This window comes from Telopea speciosissima, chromosome 4 (assembly GCF_018873765.1).
Source record: "Telopea speciosissima isolate NSW1024214 ecotype Mountain lineage chromosome 4, Tspe_v1, whole genome shotgun sequence".
NCBI classification, from domain to species: Eukaryota; Viridiplantae; Streptophyta; class Magnoliopsida; order Proteales; family Proteaceae; genus Telopea; species Telopea speciosissima.
The window spans coordinates 9,713,582-9,731,586 of NC_057919.1; the positions used below are offsets into that span (position 1 = coordinate 9,713,582).

Consider the following 18,005-nt stretch of genomic DNA (forward strand, 5'->3'; position numbering starts at 1 on the left):
TTGAACCGGCTGGGTTTAACCGTTTTCCAACCAAGGTTTCAAAACATGGAATCGGGGATGGGTAGTACCGACTCTGATTCGATCTGGATTGGAATTTGTTAGAATTGGTGATTAGATTTTTTGGGATCAAGAATCAGCAGTGTTGAATCAGTTAGAATCAATATCAGTCGCAATTAATTCCGATTTGAATTGGCAGATTTGACCGATCTGATTCTGGTTTCAAGAACGTTGGCTGCAACTTTCATTCGGAACAAGGATGTCCTACCCAAGTAATTGGAAACGATGGGTTGAATCGGCGAAAAAAAAACCCTAAAATCTTCCAAATGAACTAGAATTGAGATCTACCACAGCCAATTCAATCCCAATTCTTCTGAACGTGCTAACCTATGGCACTTGGTAGCATGATTTGAGGAATTGGTATCGGATTAGCCAATTTGTATGGTATAAGGAGGAACCAATTTATATTGGTATTGATAAGACCAATACCGATTCCTAGGTCAATCTGTATCAATTTATCAATATAGACCAAGGGTAAAATGTTAAAAAATAAAAACAATTTTTAAATGAAATTAAGGGCAAATCCATTCGATACGGATCAATCCGGATTGGAATCTGCCGAGATCATTACCGTATCCCATACCGATTATTAAATCCCTACTGCATTGCATCAGATTTGATCTATTTCCCTTTTTTATATCAATTTCTTTCAATCTTTGAATAGGATCCTATTCACCAAGGGGTTGGAGAAGGCGAGAATAAGTATCAAGAGGGTATTTTGAAACATACAAAATCTTAGGAAGGATTTGTGAACCCTAGGATTGTGGGAAACTTTCCTCCACAGGTGGAGCCGTGGAGGGAAACTTAGTCCTTGATACTTTCTCAATTCAATTTTTGATAGGTATATCTAATCAAACGAGGGAGGTAGATGGGTATACTTTCCTCCACCGACGGTGGAAAAAAAATTTCTCTATTACAATTTATATTTTTAAGGACCTAGTTTTGGTATTGGCCAATACATATTAAAGACCTGTGTCAATCAGTCAATAGAACCAACCAGCACCAACCGATTGACAAGCCTACTTACGGGAAAGCCATCAAGGAATTAACTTATTAAAAAGGATTGAATATTATAGATCTCAAACTATAAAACTCCTTTATGCACACCTGAGGTCAAAAGCTTGATGGATAAATTATAAAAGGAAAAAAGATCTCTACTTGGTGGTGTTTTCTAAACCCTTTCACAGGATATCGTGAGATGACATCTCAACCCCTGGGTATATAAATAGTCAGATATGCTCACTCATTGGTTCAGACATGTAGAGACCATACGATCAAGTAAAGATCTCTTGCCCATTATAAAAACTCAAATTATACAAGTTCTACCTGATCAAAAGTTCGTGGCCTCCTAGCTTACTCTGCTTCATTCGAGTCAAGAACTTCATTATCTGATCATTGTTCATATCCCTATTTAGTTGTGGTGATTTAGACCGGTAATGGAATTTTTTTTTTAAAAAAAATTTCTAAACTGATCTGAATGCTTATGCATTTAGTTGCAAACTAGCTTCTTGGGATAATCATATTTTGTATACCCATGTGGTTTTAATGTTTAGTAAGGATCAGAACAAATTTAAAGTAATTTCTAACCCCCCAAAGAAAAAAGAACAAATTTAAATAATGATAATCTGCTTTGATTATAATTTAAAATCATTTGTAATTTTTTTAATTATGGATAAAGTTTTCCTCCACCACTCGGTGAACATTCAAAATACCCTCTCCATACCCATCCAGATGAATCTGTCTCAATGAATGAGAAAGAACGCGGATTTTCATTCACCCTGATTGAGGAAAACTCAATCTTATAATTATTACATCTATAATTTCTTTTTAAGGAAAGAAATAGTTATCTGGGTCTCTAGAGCTTGCACAAACCCACACTGGCCAATGGGAGCATGCGTGCAAGCATTGCCTTCGGTGGAATTTTCACCGTTCCATGGGGGCAAGACAGTACTTCCGCATGCTTCTATGTCTAGGCACAAGAGCCATGCAGACCACACGGCTAAATATCATTCTTTTCCTTTTAAAAAAAAATACATGAAAAAAGGAACACTAACCGATGCTACAGCGTGGCATGTACCTGCGCCCAAGTAGTTGACCTCAAATTGCCATAAAAGCAGATGTACAATGACCCCAATCGGTACACCGATACCAATTCAGATCTGCCCGTATCATATAGATTTGCCCCTAGTTTGGATTAAAAATCAGTCTTTACCACACCTTTTGTTGGATCATTATCTGCTTCATTTTTCTGCCCGGTCCATATCTCCAAGTGCCCTCTAATAGCGAGTGAAAATGACCACCCTACCCCCTGCCCGAACACACTGCCCGGGTGGCATGCTTTCAAAACCATGGCTCTGAATCAACCACGCAAGACCTAGTTGGCATGTTTTCAAAATCATTTGGTAACAGAGGAAAAAATTCCTATTTTAAAGAAAATGTCTACTCTTTATAGTTTAGACCACGAAAAAAAATAAAAAAGAATCAAATGGAGCTTTATAAATTTTGTATTGTATTTCTGAAATTTGTATCGTGAACCTTTAAAATGCATCTGATGGTGTACCGTACTTGAGACTTTGATTTTTATTTAAAAAATAACTAAATTTTTTTTTGGACTACCCTAATCAAGGGCCATGATCAACTTACAGCTTAAAAAAAATTTATTACATAATAACGATGAACCATATTTAACTTCGATTCAATGAAGACTAAATAAAAAACACAAAAAAAAAAAGGGTGAGAGCTAGTGTCATACAAATGTGCCATTCACACCCATAACAAGATACCATCAGTCTCACTTTTTGAAGACAATACAGAATTTAAAATAGAAATTAGGTAAATTTATATATGTTCTAGCAAATTACTTTTCCCTTTCAGGCAAATGCAATTTTCCTTTTGGTCTTGAGACAATTAGTCTTTCGAATGATCACAACTTTTATTAGAGTTCCAGAAAGGTTCAACAGAAAATTCAAATTGAACATTGAGAAAAGATTGGATTCCCCACACTGCACTTGGAGGAGCTTAGGACGAAGGGGGAAAACCCCGGCATAACAAACAGATTCACACGTTGAGGGATCTTTATCACCTCCAGTTTGCTGACCGGCCCAGTTCCCCAGTTCCTCTAATAAAGGGGGGCTGAAATGACCTCTCTACCCATGCCCAAACACCCTGCCCGGGTGGGGTCCACCATCCCCCTATTAGAGGAACTGGGGAACTGGGCCGATCAGCAAACTGGAGGTGATAATTTTCCCACGTTGAGAGTAACAATTACTTCAACCAGGTTCCCGGGTTCAACCAACAGGACCTTCCCCAGCCAGTGAAGGGGTGGTACCAGATTAAACCTTCATTAGGTATTTAGATCCCTTCACCTAGGGATGTAAACGGATCGGATTCGGATCGGATACGGATCGGATGTGATCGGAGCCGGATATTCCCTGGCCGAATACGGATACCTCTAAACGGATTCGGATGCGGATCGGATTCGGATTTTTGACCATCCGTTTACATATCTGCCTTGTGTAACCCGGACCTTCCTCCCCCTAGCGGAGATAATTCTCTCTCAATCCATATCTCTTAGATCATGATTCTCTTTTCATCATATTCTAGAACTTGTTTAATCTTCAAAAACCCTAAAAATCATTATTTACTTAATTTTTTATTATTAAGTATTCGGATTTTTTTTCGGACGGATTTTAATCGGAATATTCGGATTATTTTTCGGATATCTCTAAATGAATACGGATGCCCCTAAACGAATACGGATGCGAATTCGGATTTGGATTTCGGTTATCCATTTACATCCCTACCTTCACCCAGATTTCTATTGGAGTGCTGCTTCCACTCGAATCCAGAATTCTACAAATACAGTATCTTCTCAGATTACAACGATTGTAAGTGGGAGGATAACAATATGATACATTAGGAAAGAGCCGCTCCCCAACAGCAAAGAGTCCTCATAATGGAGTTCTATCACAATTTCAGTTACTAACTAAAACAACTTATCAGAAGGATACAGCCAATTAGCTTTCCCACCATCCTTCCCAAACTTTGTTGGGAATGGGAGTTACTTCCCGATCTTATATGCACACAAATCATATTCTAAGAATCCCCAATTTCCTCAAATGACCATTTATCTAGGTTTTGAAAGTCCGCATATTTTTGTCCATCTAAAAGAGTTACATTCTATCTACTACAGAATATGTATTCTTCAGCGGGTGCTCCCTTCATCTTTGTTGGCTTGTGGGGTGTACTGGCTGGTAGATGAAGGTGAATAGCCTGGCGCAGTCGGAGAATAACCCGCACTTGGACTGCAATGAAATGGTTGCAGAGTTAAGAAGAAGATAATAAATCTGTGCTATTGAGTTTCATCAGCTTCCAAAATTACTGGCTAAAATATCAGAGAGAAAAACTATAGTTAGAGACTCACCTGTACTGAGGAGAACTAGGGCTGTAATCTGGACTGACACCAGAATTGTACGGACTGCCAAAAGGGAACAATATATAAATTGCAGAACTAGTTCACAAGCCAAATACCATTGCCAATCAAAGAAATAAATGCATGCACACAAACAGAATCCCCAGCTCTCTTTCCATATCTACAAGGTAATGCTTTCTTGATGAACCACTGAAGGAACTGAAAACCTTTAGTATGCCAGAGGTATACCCAGCACTGCAAGCGCAAAACTACTTTTTTTGGGGGGGGAGAGAAATACTACTTTAAAAAAAAGAAAAACTTATATATTATATTCTTTCTCAGAAATAAATGTGGATTATATGGCCTCAAGTGTCAATTAGGACCAGAACCAAGCTGTTAAGAACTGGAACCAACCCAACTATTACAATATTGGTCCCGTTCTGGATCTGGATCTGTATTTTAGAACAGATTAGTAAACAGAATGGGTTGGTTCTGGGACAGGCAACAAGAAGCTTCCATGGGGATGAACCCACAAATCCAAGCTGGTTCCTAGTCAGGCTGCTGCTGCTAGTTCCCCTCCAATCCAGCCCAATACTGAACAAATATTGGGAAAAGAAGCAGGGGTGGGGGGAAAATTATCTCCTGCCATTCCCTGCCAGGTCCAGTTCCCTAGTGCCTGTAATAAGAGGGGGGTGGACCCCACCCGGGCAGTATGTTCGGGCAGGGGTGGAATGGTCATTGCGAACCCCTTGTTAGGGGGACTAGGTGAACTAGACCGGGCATGGAATTGCAGGGGATACAGATCCGGGGTGGGGTTGGGGGTGGTGCAGACTAGGATGGAGGGAAGAGGGCTTGAACACGGGGTGGGGCAGGGTTGACAGTGAAGGGCAGAGAAGCAGGGGATGGGGTGGAGTTGATGAGAGCATGGTGGAGGACAGGGAAGCAGGGTCGGAAAGAGTTAGAGCAAGAGAGGGAGGGGGTGTTGCAGATGGGGGTGGAGTTGCGGGGCAAGGTGAGGGGGTTGCAGGCAGGGGATGGTGTGGCCTTCTGCGGAGAAAGGAGGTGGTTGTGTTGGGTCCCACATATGATTAAAAACGAAAGAACTGAATAAAAATATGTAAAAAACAGGGGAAAAAGAATAAAAAAACATGTAGAGAGAAGATGAAGTGACGGTTGTGTATTTTAGGAAGTTCAGTTTTGTTTTCTTCTTAGGCCGCATGAGCAACAATTAACTTTGGGGGTTAAGTAAATCTATCCAAACTCGAACCTGGTGGATGTAAAATAAATTTTAAACCTACTTATCTCGTAATTAATTTTCTTAATTTCCCCTTCTAATTATTCATACAATGCGCGCAACAATTCTGAAATCCTTAGGTTATAAAAAATACATAGAATATGGACTGAACAAAGATATAAATACCCAACAATAAAAAGGAAATGTGTAACATACCAATGAAATTAAGCTAGACTTGAAAACAGTGAGAAAATAGAGCTTACCTGCTAGGACTGTAGGTGGGGCTTGGTGGGGAATAAGATGGAGAAGTTGGCGAATAAGATGGCGATGTTGGACTGCCAAAAAAAAAAGGCAGTTGAGAGAACTTATAGCAGCTACTGTACAGAATAGGAAAAAACAATTCATCGCAAAATTTAAGAGCCCAAAGATAGAATTATCAATACAACCCAAGAAAAAAAAATAACAATAGTTTATGATAAAAATAATATCTAAGGAAAAACTAGCTGACTTGAGTTGGATGAATTTATAGCCAGTTAATTTGTCATTTATAGTCTACCATAGAAAACAGTGCAGAAACCAGCTTTGAAATTTCGATAGGCAGCACATTGCAACTTACCTGTAATTTGGAGACGACTGACTATATGGACTGGTGGGTGACAGCCTCGGGCTACTTGGGGAGTACGCCAGTGATGGACTGTATTTTGCAGATGGAGGATTGTAACTTGGAGACGTTGGACTGTAGCTTGGAGATGTCGGGCTGTAACTTGGTGAGGTCGGGCTGTACCCTGGAGATGTCGGGCTATATGCAGGAGAGGTTGGGCTGTATGATGGAGAGGTCGGGCTGTATGATGGCGAGGTCGGGCTGTACGATGGTGAGGTCGGGCTGTATGATGGCGATGTTGGGCTATAAGATGGTGAGGTTGGACTGTATGCAGGAGATGTCGGACTATAGGCCGGAGAAGTAGGACTATAGGCTGGAGAAGTAGGGCTGTAACTGGGAGAAGAAGGGCTGTAACTGGGAGATGTAGGGCTGTAACTGGGAGAGGTAGGGCTGTAGCTCGGTGAGGTAGGACTATAGCTGGGTGAGGTTGGGGAATACGATGGACTTGTCGGAGAATATGCAGGACTGGTTGGACTGTAACCAGGAGAGCTGGGGCTGTATGTTGGGGAAGTGGGGCTGTAACCTGGTGAGGTGGGGCTGTAGCCAGGAGAGGTGGGGCTATAACCAGGAGAGGTGGGGCTGTATCCAGGAGAAGATGGACTGTAGCCTGGGGATGAAGTAGGTGAGAATGCCATTCCACCGACATAAGGAGAAAATTGAGCATCTGATATAGGTGAAGAACGAATATTTGGGCTCAGCAAATAACTAGGTGACATCATGCCCTCATTATATGGAGTTCCAGTAATCGGTGAACGGGAAGGTGTCATGCCAAAATCCAAACCTTCCATATAACTAGGGAGTTGGAGTTCAATGGCTTGCTGCAACATCTGATCATTCAGATACAAGGCACAATCACCAGTGCCGATTGGAGCAAGCTGACCTAGCATAATATTCTCAGTAACACCCCTTAGATGATCTGTTTCAGCATAAACAGCCGCATCGAGAAGAATGTCCACAGTTTCTTCAAATGAGCATCTCATCATTGGCCCAGTATCATTCCGATTAATACCATGACGGGTGATGGCCATCAGGTGACCCCGATAAGTCATGGTATCACAGAGGATGGCCAGGTGCCTATAATTTACATAAGATCCATCAAAAGATATAACCACTCTCAACTCATCTAAAAGTGCTCGACGAACAGCCTCTATTCCCAAAACTTCAATCACTTCAATCAAGTGGTTACTTGTTGTCCGTGTGGCATCGACATCCTCATGACACATAACAGCTAAAAGATTGACGCCTTCAGTATCCAGCATCCACTCAACTTCTGGCTTAAACCCTTCACTCTCGTCGAATCTATTTACTTTTCCTGACTTGATAAAAACTTTATTGATATCTGGGATACCTCGAAGGGCCATTTCAGTCAGCATGTTACTCTCAATCTTTTTTAGGAAAACATCATCCTCGGCAGATTCATCCTGCAATTCACCCTTTGGAGCCTCATCATTCATTATGCGGATGCGGAGGATCAGCTTCTCAGCATTGTCATCATTAAATATACAAGTTAAATCATCATCAAATTCAAGATTAATCTTCTCTGCTATGTCAGCCATACTCAGTTTTTTATCCACCATCATCTCACGATTTAACTCGATGCGAAGAAGCCAGGGAGAAATTTTCTCTGGGGCAACCTCTTCATCTGGCATTTCATAGTATGACTTGACAAAATCAACATCCTCTTCAATTATGGTGCTCATTGGATCTGGATCATACCACACTTCAGTAGCTTGGGTCACACTCCGCAGAGTAGTGTATTCCAGAGCACATTGGACATTCTTCGCCCTCTCTTTTGTCTTGTTCACTTCAGGCTTCAGGTAAACAGACAGTGAAGGAGTTTTGATTTTTTTAGCAACATTAATAATTTCCCTCAGCCTAGGAACACCCAGAGTGACATTCTTCGCACTGACACCAGCATAATGGAAGGTGTTCAAAGTCATTTGAGTAGCAGGCTCGCCAATAGATTGAGCAGCAACACACCCAATCATTTCTCCTGGGGCAACTAGTGACTGTAAGAAACGAGATTCTATCTCACCAATAACCCACTCAAACGCTTCACGTGTAAGCCTGTATTCTTTCAATACCCTTTTACTGGCAAATGTACTACGAAGCAAGATGTTAAAAAAAAGGGTGGCGTTTTTCTGGGCTTCCATACTCAGAAAATCATCACCAGGAACAACCTTCAGCCTCTCCTGAAGTTTATCAACAGCCTCCACAATCTCCATAGGATGCATATCAGATGGCCTCCTCAAGTCAACCTTGAATGTTTTCTGTGCATTCCATATAAGCCGCTTGAGGTTCACCGGCATAGGCCAGGAGTTATCACCCGTTGTGGCAATCTCTGTGCCAAGCTGGTACCTATCCGCTTCCAGTTTCTGAACTTCTGCATCAAAGACATTGCGGAACTCCCGAATGGTTTTCAGATCTTCAACATGTTCTGGTAACATATAACTGGGGTTCCAGTTTTCATCATCAATCTCATATCTGAAAACCTTGCTAAACTCAGATTTCTTCATTTTTAGGGAGTCCAACTTCTGTGTTTCAATCCAAACAGCATCCATACCATCTTCTCCATAAAGAAACTGAATAACATCCCCCAGTGAGTTCCTGACAGTCCCATCATATTTGACCATTATATCCTCCATAGCCTTCACGAGTCGCCTTTGGATATACCCAGTTTCAGAGGTCTTGACTGCAGTATCAATTAAACCTTCCCTACCTCCCATAGCATGGAAAAAGAACTCCTGTGGTGTCAACCCACGCAGATACGAGTTCTCCACAAAGCCACGACTTTCAGGCCCATAGTCATCCTTGGTGAAATGGGGTAATGTTCGATCTATGAACCCAAAAGGAATACGCTTACCTTCAACATTCTGCTGTCCGACACAAGCAGTCATTTGTGAAATATTAATGAAACTACCCTTTGAACCTGCAGTAACCATTGCCTTGAGATTGTTACTCTCTGACAAGCTCTTCTGGGCACTACTACCAGCATCATCACGAGCTTTGTTTAACACCTGAAAACAACAGATTTGTCAGAAAAATAAGCAAAGTAGTGTACCCGACAAATGGGGGAGGGGAGGAACATTTTCCACGCACACACCTGGTTGACTCTGTTTTCAAATGAATCCATCATCGTTCTACCAGGTTCAGGCTCCAGCTGCTTTTCCTGAGCAGCCCTGATAAGTTCTTTCACTTCATTCTTTGCTTTAGATATTGTTTCATTGATTTTTTCCATGGTCGCCGCATCAGCAATTGTGTCCCCAATTCCAATACTAAAAGCATTCTGCAGAAGCCAATAGTTAACAAGCCATTGAGTATGTCCCAAAAATTTGCGGGCTGCATCTGGACCAACCTCTTCCCTGTAGAGATAAACATGTAAGAAAGCTACAGTACCAATCGTTATGGTTTCCAGGTCTTCTAATAACAACACATACCAGATTACGTGAATAAGACTTCCAGTAGATGTTCCAAGTGCCTTTTTACAAAGAGTGCCTGACAGAAGCTCCCCTTTCTCTATTCGAACTTGAGTATCACCTGGAGTTATAAATCCTGTTTCAGACTCCGAGTGCCAAGCTGATACTCTCAAGAGATTTATCTGTTTTGGAATGATAAGATTAAACACTTGCTTTCCCGTCCAAAGAGGTCTAGGCTTCAAAATTGCTGGAGCAGGTATTTTTCCATCAAAATCCTCCCACCACATCAAGATATTCATAAAAACATCCTGCAAAAATCCAAGAAAATATCAAGACTCAGAATAGTAGTAAAGAAACATAGTACAGCAAAGGAAGCAAAGTACAACTGCCTGCTGGCTGCTGCCATCACCTTCTCAATGAATGTGTCTCTTTTGGTTATCTTTCGGCATCCTAACAGTGTATCCTGGACAATGCCCATAACAGGCCTATTTGATTGAGGCGACACAATACATTTAGGTACCATCATGAGCTCCAAGACTTCTGCCCTTGTTTCAAATGACTGAGGAACATGCATGTTCATTTCATCACCATCAAAATCAGCATTGTATGGCGAAGTCACTGACAAGTTCAAGCGAAAGGTTGAGTATGGCATAATCTTGATTCTGTGTCCCATTATAGACATTTTATGGAGACTTGGTTGTCGATTAAAAAGAACAAAATCTCCATCCTGAAGGTGTCTCTCAACCTGCAACCAAGATATTTCAAGTTCAAAGAACATATAAGAACCAGGAAGAAATCAACACCCTCTGAACAAAAGTAAACAAAGCAACAACTTGCCTTGTAACCAAGCTCCAGATGGTGATCACTACTTTTCTTCAAGTACCGAAGATCTAGCCTCTGCCCATCTTCTCTAATGATATACTTGGCACCGGTTTTTCCCGGTGGAGGATGAGGCCCAAATTCAACAAGTTCTTTCAACCTGGCAAGTGTAGGGATTAATTGATAACAAACAATATATGCAGATAAGTATATACAAGTACTGAATAACATGCATAAAAAACCCCATACCTTTCAATGTTATATGGAGTCACAGTTTCTGGATACGTTAAGTTTAAAGCAATGCTCCATGGCACCCCCAACTGATCAATGTTGATGGTTGGATCTGGTGTAATGACTGTCCGTGCTGAAAAATCTACACGTTTGCCCATCAAGTTGCCTCTAATCCGACCTTCCTTGGCCTTAAGCCTGCTACAAATTGATTTAATAGGCCTTCCAGATCGCTGTGTAGCCTGAACAATAACCAAGATTCTCAAATGATCCTAATCAAATATCAACAAACTAATGGAAGTATATATACAAGAACACATACCCTGGGCTGACCTGGAAGCTCATTATCAAAATATGTGGCTATGTGGAATTGCAATAACTGTGCAAATTCAGAGATTATGTGTGCTGGAGCTCCATTTCTCTCCTGTCTCCTCAGATTCTCATTATGTCTAATGATCATCGCCAACTGATGGGTCAAATCATCCTAATTCAAGGAAAGAAAAAGAGAGGAAAACTTTTCAAGATTTATGAGGCCATATATTATTACAATGTCATTGCACAAAATCCTTTAAAAAAATAAAACATATAAACTGACATATGTCATCTCAAATATTGTCCAAGACCTAAATACCATCCATCAATCATAACTAGACCCCGTAAAATAAAATCCTCTATAACAATGTCAAAGGAATGTTATGTGATCCTAGAGCAAACATTTTGAATTTAAAACGACTTTTAAATAAAACAGAAGAAAGGGAGCTTGCCTCACTCCTTGATGAAGTATCCATCATGACAGAAGGTCTCACAGGAGGAGGAGGAATTGGAAGGACTTGTAAAATCATCCAATCTGGGCGGGCATATTCAGGATTCAGACCTAATTTTAGACAGTCTTCGTCACTTATCCTCTTTAGAACACTTAAAACCTGGAACATACAGAAGAATGTTATCATAACTAAACTACAGCAGAAAAAGTAGAAGAATATATGGTAACATGAGAAAGCATAACAAAAGGCATTTGCAGAATGAATTACCCTTTCTGCAGAAAGCTGTTGTTTTCTTTCAACAGGTTCAGGAAGTTGATCCTGGTCATCACTTTTCTTCCTCTGAGCCTTGTATTCCGCAACCATTTTCATACCTTCAATGGTGAGCTTCGGTTGTTGGGCACCACAGCCCCCCCGACTCTTCTTCACTGGTTCTTCAGACTCTTGACCTTCAACATTTATATCATCACCACCTTCACATTTGGCCTTGTTCTTACAGGCATCCAGAATCTTCCTAAGTCTATGTTTTGGATTTCTAATCCGAAGAGCTTGCTTAAACTTGTGATCGTCCTGGAAAATCCATTATCCAATAAGAAAGTTGAAAGCAACAATTATATTGATTTCAGAACTCAAAGAACATCATAAAAAATTCTAAAAACAAAATCGTAACAGAAACGAGAGTGGGAATTGGGAAATAAAGACAAATAACATCCATTCTCTTGGAAGCTATCACGCAATCCCAGATTTGAAAACCCCGTTAGGGATAGCTATGGGCTTACCCAAAGTGCCTAGATAGATCAATATGTAATGGGAGTAGCAATCTCGTAATTAATTGGACTCTTCAAGGGGTAACTTGGTAAATAAAAGAGCCAAGGACACAAAGGGAAATAATATTTATTCAATAGGGATAAACTTGGAACTTAAATTAGGGACAAAAGAGGATAAGAGAGGGAGGGAGGCGCAACTTTGTAAACTAAGAAAGAAAAAGTTAGAAATTACACACAGTTGAGGTTGTCTTCAACCTCTTGACAGCAAAGGGAGGCCGAAAACCAGTCTGGTTTCAAGAGGGATAACTTGTTCAATACAAGCCCTTTCAAGGAGAAAATTTAAACATAGGTTCCTAACATCTAACCCTCTTAAGATTAATCTACATTGGTTCCCAGAGTCAACTATTAATTTAACAATAAAAACCTGAAACAGAAACTGGCGGTAACAGTAGGAAGATCTGAGATTCCAGAACTGAATCTCTAAGCAGAGGAAATTGTAGGGGCCAAGGGACTAAAGGTTAGGTCTTTTGGGGTAAGAAAGTAAACCTCCAAATCTCACTGAGTTCTGGAATTTTATCTTCCAACCTAATAGTACCATCAAGGATAAGAAGAAAAGAAGAAGGAGAGGAATAAGGGAGAAGAAGAGAGGGAAGAAAACTCACCAAGTGAAATAAAGATTTGCTAGAGAGAGAGAGACCTCGCAACCAGCAGACATGCCACACCCAATAAATAAAAGAAACAAAAACTCTAATCCAATACTAAAACTAAAATGGAATTGAACTCTACCTCCTACGAAACCTACCCAAAGTAAAACATGGTAAAATAAAAGAGTAAAGATTACAAAACAAACCCTACCAACCCTTGTTGGTCTAAAAACATGGGTTGGGCCAGTTCCGTCTGCGCTTGGGTTTCCAAACCCGGTCATGTCTGTCCAACCACTGTAGTGCTACTGCATCAAACTACCACATGGAAAATAGTGTTCCAAATTGTACTAGTCAACATAAAAAAGAATTTCCTTAGCAGTTCTTCTATTGGATTAGAATGAAATAGATGATTGTTCAAAGGTGTTGGGCCATTGGTCCAATGAGTATTCATTGTAATGGGCCTAAAACATGGGTAGGAGGTAGGATACAAGATTACTTCATTAGTTTAGTTAGAGTCCTTCTTTGGGTAAGTTTCCATTATTATTTTAGTTTCCTAGTCAATTTATGTTACCTTATCAGTTTAGGATTGATTTAGGCCTTTCTTTCATTTTTTTGAGCAAGTCAGTTATTGAGTCTTATAAAAGTTTGTAAAGGGCTACAGCCCTAACAACAAATTTGATGAAAGGAATTATTGCTTTTGCCTCCATTGATACGTTAGATTCAGAATAATATATTGTGAGATGCAGTGATACCCTTGGTGAGATGCCAAGGAAGGCTTGGTGGGATTCCAAACTAGGGTTTGGTGGGATGCCAGCTCTAAAGATCAGGTGGGATTCCTGATTCATATCTTTTCTTCTTTTATCTTCTTCTTTATTCAACAAGACCCAAAATAATAATAATAATAAGTATGTGTGCATCCAGTATTTTGGTTTTTATTATCTTCTTGTGCATACTTAATGCAATCCAGGGTTCCAAAAAACACTGTTCGGATCAATAATGGGCCTAGCGAACTACAGCAATTTGGTAAATATGCAATCAAAACAGCTTAAAAAGTAAGGGCACAATCATAAATAACAGAAGATGAGAGTTCTAATTGAAGGGCACCTCCTTCAACATTACGACTGCGACGCTAATGGCAGAACCCAGACTCGGTTCAGGTAGGAGAACTCCTACAAATGGAAGTCTTTCAATGTAAAATTCAAGAGGAAATCCCTAAACCTTAGATCTCTTGTGAATGATTAACAGCAGGCCAAATCAACAACCATTTAATGAAAAATAAATCTCCGAAGACGAGAGTTGGTGAACTAGAAACCAGAACTTAAGTTCTGATAAGAACTTCCAACTGATATCCAATTTCGACCCCAAACCGTACAAGATGGATCGTTTATAACATAGGAAGTATGTCCTAAATCACAGGCTGATCCGAAGCAAATCAAGGAGTTCAACCTCCACTTTTGAGGCTGCCAATACCGCCTGGTAACAGAGTAACGAGAAAGAAAAGGAGATGGTAGAAGGAAGGTGAAAGAAACAGTGAATTGAAAGGATTAAGAGAGCTACATGGAAGGATTGAACTCAGCCCTACCCACGAATATGATGAAGGAATTATTGCTGTTGCCTCCATTGATATGTGAGATTAAGAATAATTTTGATGCAGGTGCACTACTTTGGACCAATCCAAACCCATTTGGGTTTCCAGATGGAGATGAACCGGGTCCAATCTGGGTCTTCGGTTAGTAGGATATTTTAGGATTTTTATTTACTGCTATTTTGGGATTAAAATGCAATATTTATTTTGAGAGCTTAAGTAGGAGACAGCTACTAGGATTTATTTTCCTGGGTCAATGCAGGGAGAGTGAAAAAAAGAAAGGGAACACTTACTGCAACAGCACACTCAAACTCGTCAATTCATTCAATTCAAAGAATCCATGGTTACATGCTGATATATATAAAGAAAAAAAATGGAAGTTCCCTAATCATATTCTAAAACTAAAATAGAAGTGAAATCAAACTATATCACCTACCGTATCTGGTCTTTTTTCTCTTCATTACAATGCTGGTTTTCAACTGAGTTTCTGAACCTAATCCCTCTAGAAGCCCATCAAGAAGACGTAAGAATCATTCTATCAAGGCTCATAGAACTGACATCATAAAACAGATCCCCCCACCCATCCAAATGTACTTTGAAAAATCATCTGAATATATGTGGAATTCCTTCTACCCCTCTCCCGTTTTACCACAACCAAGGAGTCAGCCCTAACAAGAAGTACACCCATTGATAGTATAAGCGGGTGGTGTTATCTGATAAAACCACTTATGCATACATGCATTACATCCACAAATTAGCAAGGCATGTCCCAGAAGAATCTTTTAACCATCTTTTAAAAGAGATCTTTCGTTGCTTTCATCAATCAATGAAATTTGGGGTGTGGGAATAACTCAAAACTCTAATTAATAGGTGATGCAGATTCATCACCAAATAGGGCTTGTTTCATTGGGAATAAGTCTAGGGTTGGGTTACATACATGTTGGACCTTTGATCCCATGGGTTTCTAATGTAATAGGCCACTTTTATGGGCTTAAAATATGGGTATATAGGCTGCATACGGGATTAGCCCACTACTTAGTTTATTTTTATGTTTTTTAATTGAATCGGTTCAAATTAATTGCATCCAATTAGTTCAATTTAAGTGATCATGTAACTTGGTTAAGTGGTCATGTGATGTAAGTTGGGTTGGATTAGGACTCTATAAGTCCAGCCATGTTTTGAGTCTATTTCTTTTAGTATTTTAGTTTCCTATTTGGTTTAAGTTACCTAATAGGTTAGGTATAGGGTTAGGCCATTCCTTTTTAGTGTCTAAGTCTATTTTTGAATCTTCTATATAAGTTTGTAAGTGAGGCCAGCATTACATACAAATTTTGATTAATAAAAATTAGTTTTATGCTTGCTGCCATTGCTGCTGCTCTTTGTGAGTGTATATTCTTGTGGATCTCAAGGTAGATAGGGTGGGTGGACTCCTGCGACTCCTTGCATTGTGAAGATCGGGAGGTTCTCTCAACTCATCAAGCTGCTGCCATTGTTCCGGCAATACAGTGAGTTTGAATCTGTTTTTATTTTAAACCTTCTTCTACTTAGACCTAATCTACAGTCCCCTCCATCCATCAAACCCTAATTCTCCATTAAACCTGCACTCCTACCTCCACTAGGATTCCCCCATAACTCCAGATTTAGCCATCACTTTCAAACCCTACTTCCAGCCTATATTCCCCACACCTCTACCTACACTCGGCCTTAAACCTAGCCCTTAGTCTCCTCTACAACCCCTCCATTCCTCCACTCCATTAAACCTAAAACCTGCAACTCAATTCTGTCCAAAATTGCAGAATTTTAAAACCTTCCCAAATTCAATTATTTTTATCCCATAATAACCCCCTAGACCTGCATATTAAAGTCATATAAGACCCATATCCAAATTCCCATCCTAAACCCTAGAATTAGCCTAAAACCTAGAGCTGTCCATTCGAACCAGTAACCCCTTTTGCTATTGATCCTGTTGTCTGGCTCCTAATAGGTCTCCTACCCATCTAGGACTACATTAATAAGGCAACCATACCTGATCCCCAACATCAAAAGCCTTACAAATAAGAAGAACCTGGACAACTCAGACACATAAATCAACTTGAATACCATATCATCCTTCAATGCTTATGCCGAACCCATAAGAAGTTAGCAAAAATGGGATAAAGCTACTCTCAGAACAATGGGTAAATGCTTGTCCCATATTACCCACTGAAGTGTTCAATGGTTTCCTCCATTGGAATTAAGCCATTGCCGGGGCAACTATCATGGCTTTCTTTAATAAGCAATAACGACTTGATACTTAGCTTCAAGGATATCTTATAGGATAAGGAATTAGATTTCAGTCGAACATGTAAAATCTTCCTTACAAGGTAGTTTGTAGAAGAATATCGGCATATAAACCCCTTTAGTACCCAAACTTCAATCCTTCACAATGCTTATGCCGAACCCATAAGAAGTTAGCAAAAATGGGATAAAGCTACTCTCGGAACAATGTGTAAATGCTTGTCCCATATTACCCACTTCAGTGTCCAATGGTTTCCTCCATTGGAATTAAGCCATTGCCGGGGCAACTATCATGGCTTTCTTTAATAAGCAATAAGGACTTGATAATTAGCTTCAAGGATATCTTATAGGATAGGGAATTAGATTTCGGTCGAACATGCAAAATCTTCCTTACAAGGTAGTTTGTAGAAGAATATCGGCATATAAACCCCTATAGTACCCAAACTTCAATCCAATTTTGTCTGAATAAATCAGGCACAAAACAAGAAGTGAAGAATTCATCAAAATTTACAGCAAATAAAGCAAACGTAGAAAGAATAACCAGTCAGGGGGTACCTCATCGATAAGAATTTTAGAACAGTTGAAGCAAACACATCTCATGATACTGAGTACAGTCTTCATGAATCCGATATGAAACATAGGCTTAGCAAGCTCAAGGTGCCCAAAATGCCCAGGACATTCCGCCATGTTAGCATTACAGGTCTCACACTTCACCTTCCGATCAATGGTACCGAGTCGAGGGTCGCTCAAGCCACCAGGCTTCGGCTTTCCCTTCTCGGTCGTCTCGCTGTGCTCGATCTGCACCACTGACATTTGCCTCTGCAGAGAAAACATAAGATGAACATCGTTAAAAAAACAATACAACAAGAAGCGAGACCAAACCAGAAACCCTAAAAAAACTAACTAATCTGAAGAGACAAGGCGAGTGTCATGGAAGATTACAATTTCATCAGCACTTATTATGCCAAACTGAACTCGGCGTACTTTCTTGACCTCCGCCGGGGAAAACTGGTATCGCGTATCCATGGCGACAGATCAATAGAGAAGGAACTCACAAAATGAAAAGTAAAATAAAACAAAACTAGGGTTTCAGGTAGAGAAAGAGGGAAGAGAAAGAGCCTGGCAGTTATTCCTCTGATACAATT

At 40.1% G+C, this 18,005-nt stretch overlaps 1 protein-coding gene across 2 annotated transcripts; it reads right to left on the reverse strand.

The window, feature by feature from the left end:
* Positions 1-4,119: 4,119 nt before the first annotated feature.
* LOC122658009 (DNA-directed RNA polymerase II subunit RPB1) lies at positions 4,120-18,005 on the reverse strand. 2 transcript variants are annotated; one of them, XM_043852844.1, is made up of 14 exons: positions 17,803-18,005; positions 17,416-17,679; positions 11,858-12,157; positions 11,591-11,749; positions 11,149-11,310; positions 10,848-11,068; positions 10,617-10,758; positions 10,189-10,524; positions 9,801-10,087; positions 9,467-9,725; positions 6,319-9,380; positions 5,966-6,037; positions 4,481-4,534; positions 4,120-4,361 (listed from the first exon to the last, which is right to left on the reverse strand). In XM_043852844.1, the coding sequence occupies exons 1-14, from the start codon at positions 17,884-17,886 to the stop codon at positions 4,262-4,264; spliced, it is 5,502 nt and encodes a 1,833-aa protein (XP_043708779.1). In that variant the 5' UTR covers positions 17,887-18,005; the 3' UTR covers positions 4,120-4,261. The 2 variants fall into 2 exon arrangements, with proteins under 2 accessions (XP_043708779.1, XP_043708780.1); XM_043852845.1 differs by lacking the exons at positions 11,591-11,749; positions 11,858-12,157; positions 17,416-17,679; positions 17,803-18,005 and having other exon boundaries at positions 4,123-4,361; positions 11,160-11,304.

What these genes read in the sequence shown, in the direction of transcription:
- LOC122658009 (XM_043852844.1), bottom strand. Translation starts at nt 17,886, where the DNA reads ATGGATACGCGATACCAGTTTTCCCCGGCGGAGGTCAAGAAAGTACGC. An exon ending in AACAGCTTTCTGCAGAAAGG is followed by an intron (nt 11,750 to 11,857) that starts GTAATTCATTCT and finishes TGTATGTTCCAG; the next exon opens with GTTTTAAGTGTTCTAAAGAG. An exon ending in AGCTTCCAGGTCAGCCCAGG is followed by an intron (nt 11,069 to 11,148) that starts GTATGTGTTCTT and finishes GTTATTGTTCAG; the next exon opens with GCTACACAGCGATCTGGAAG.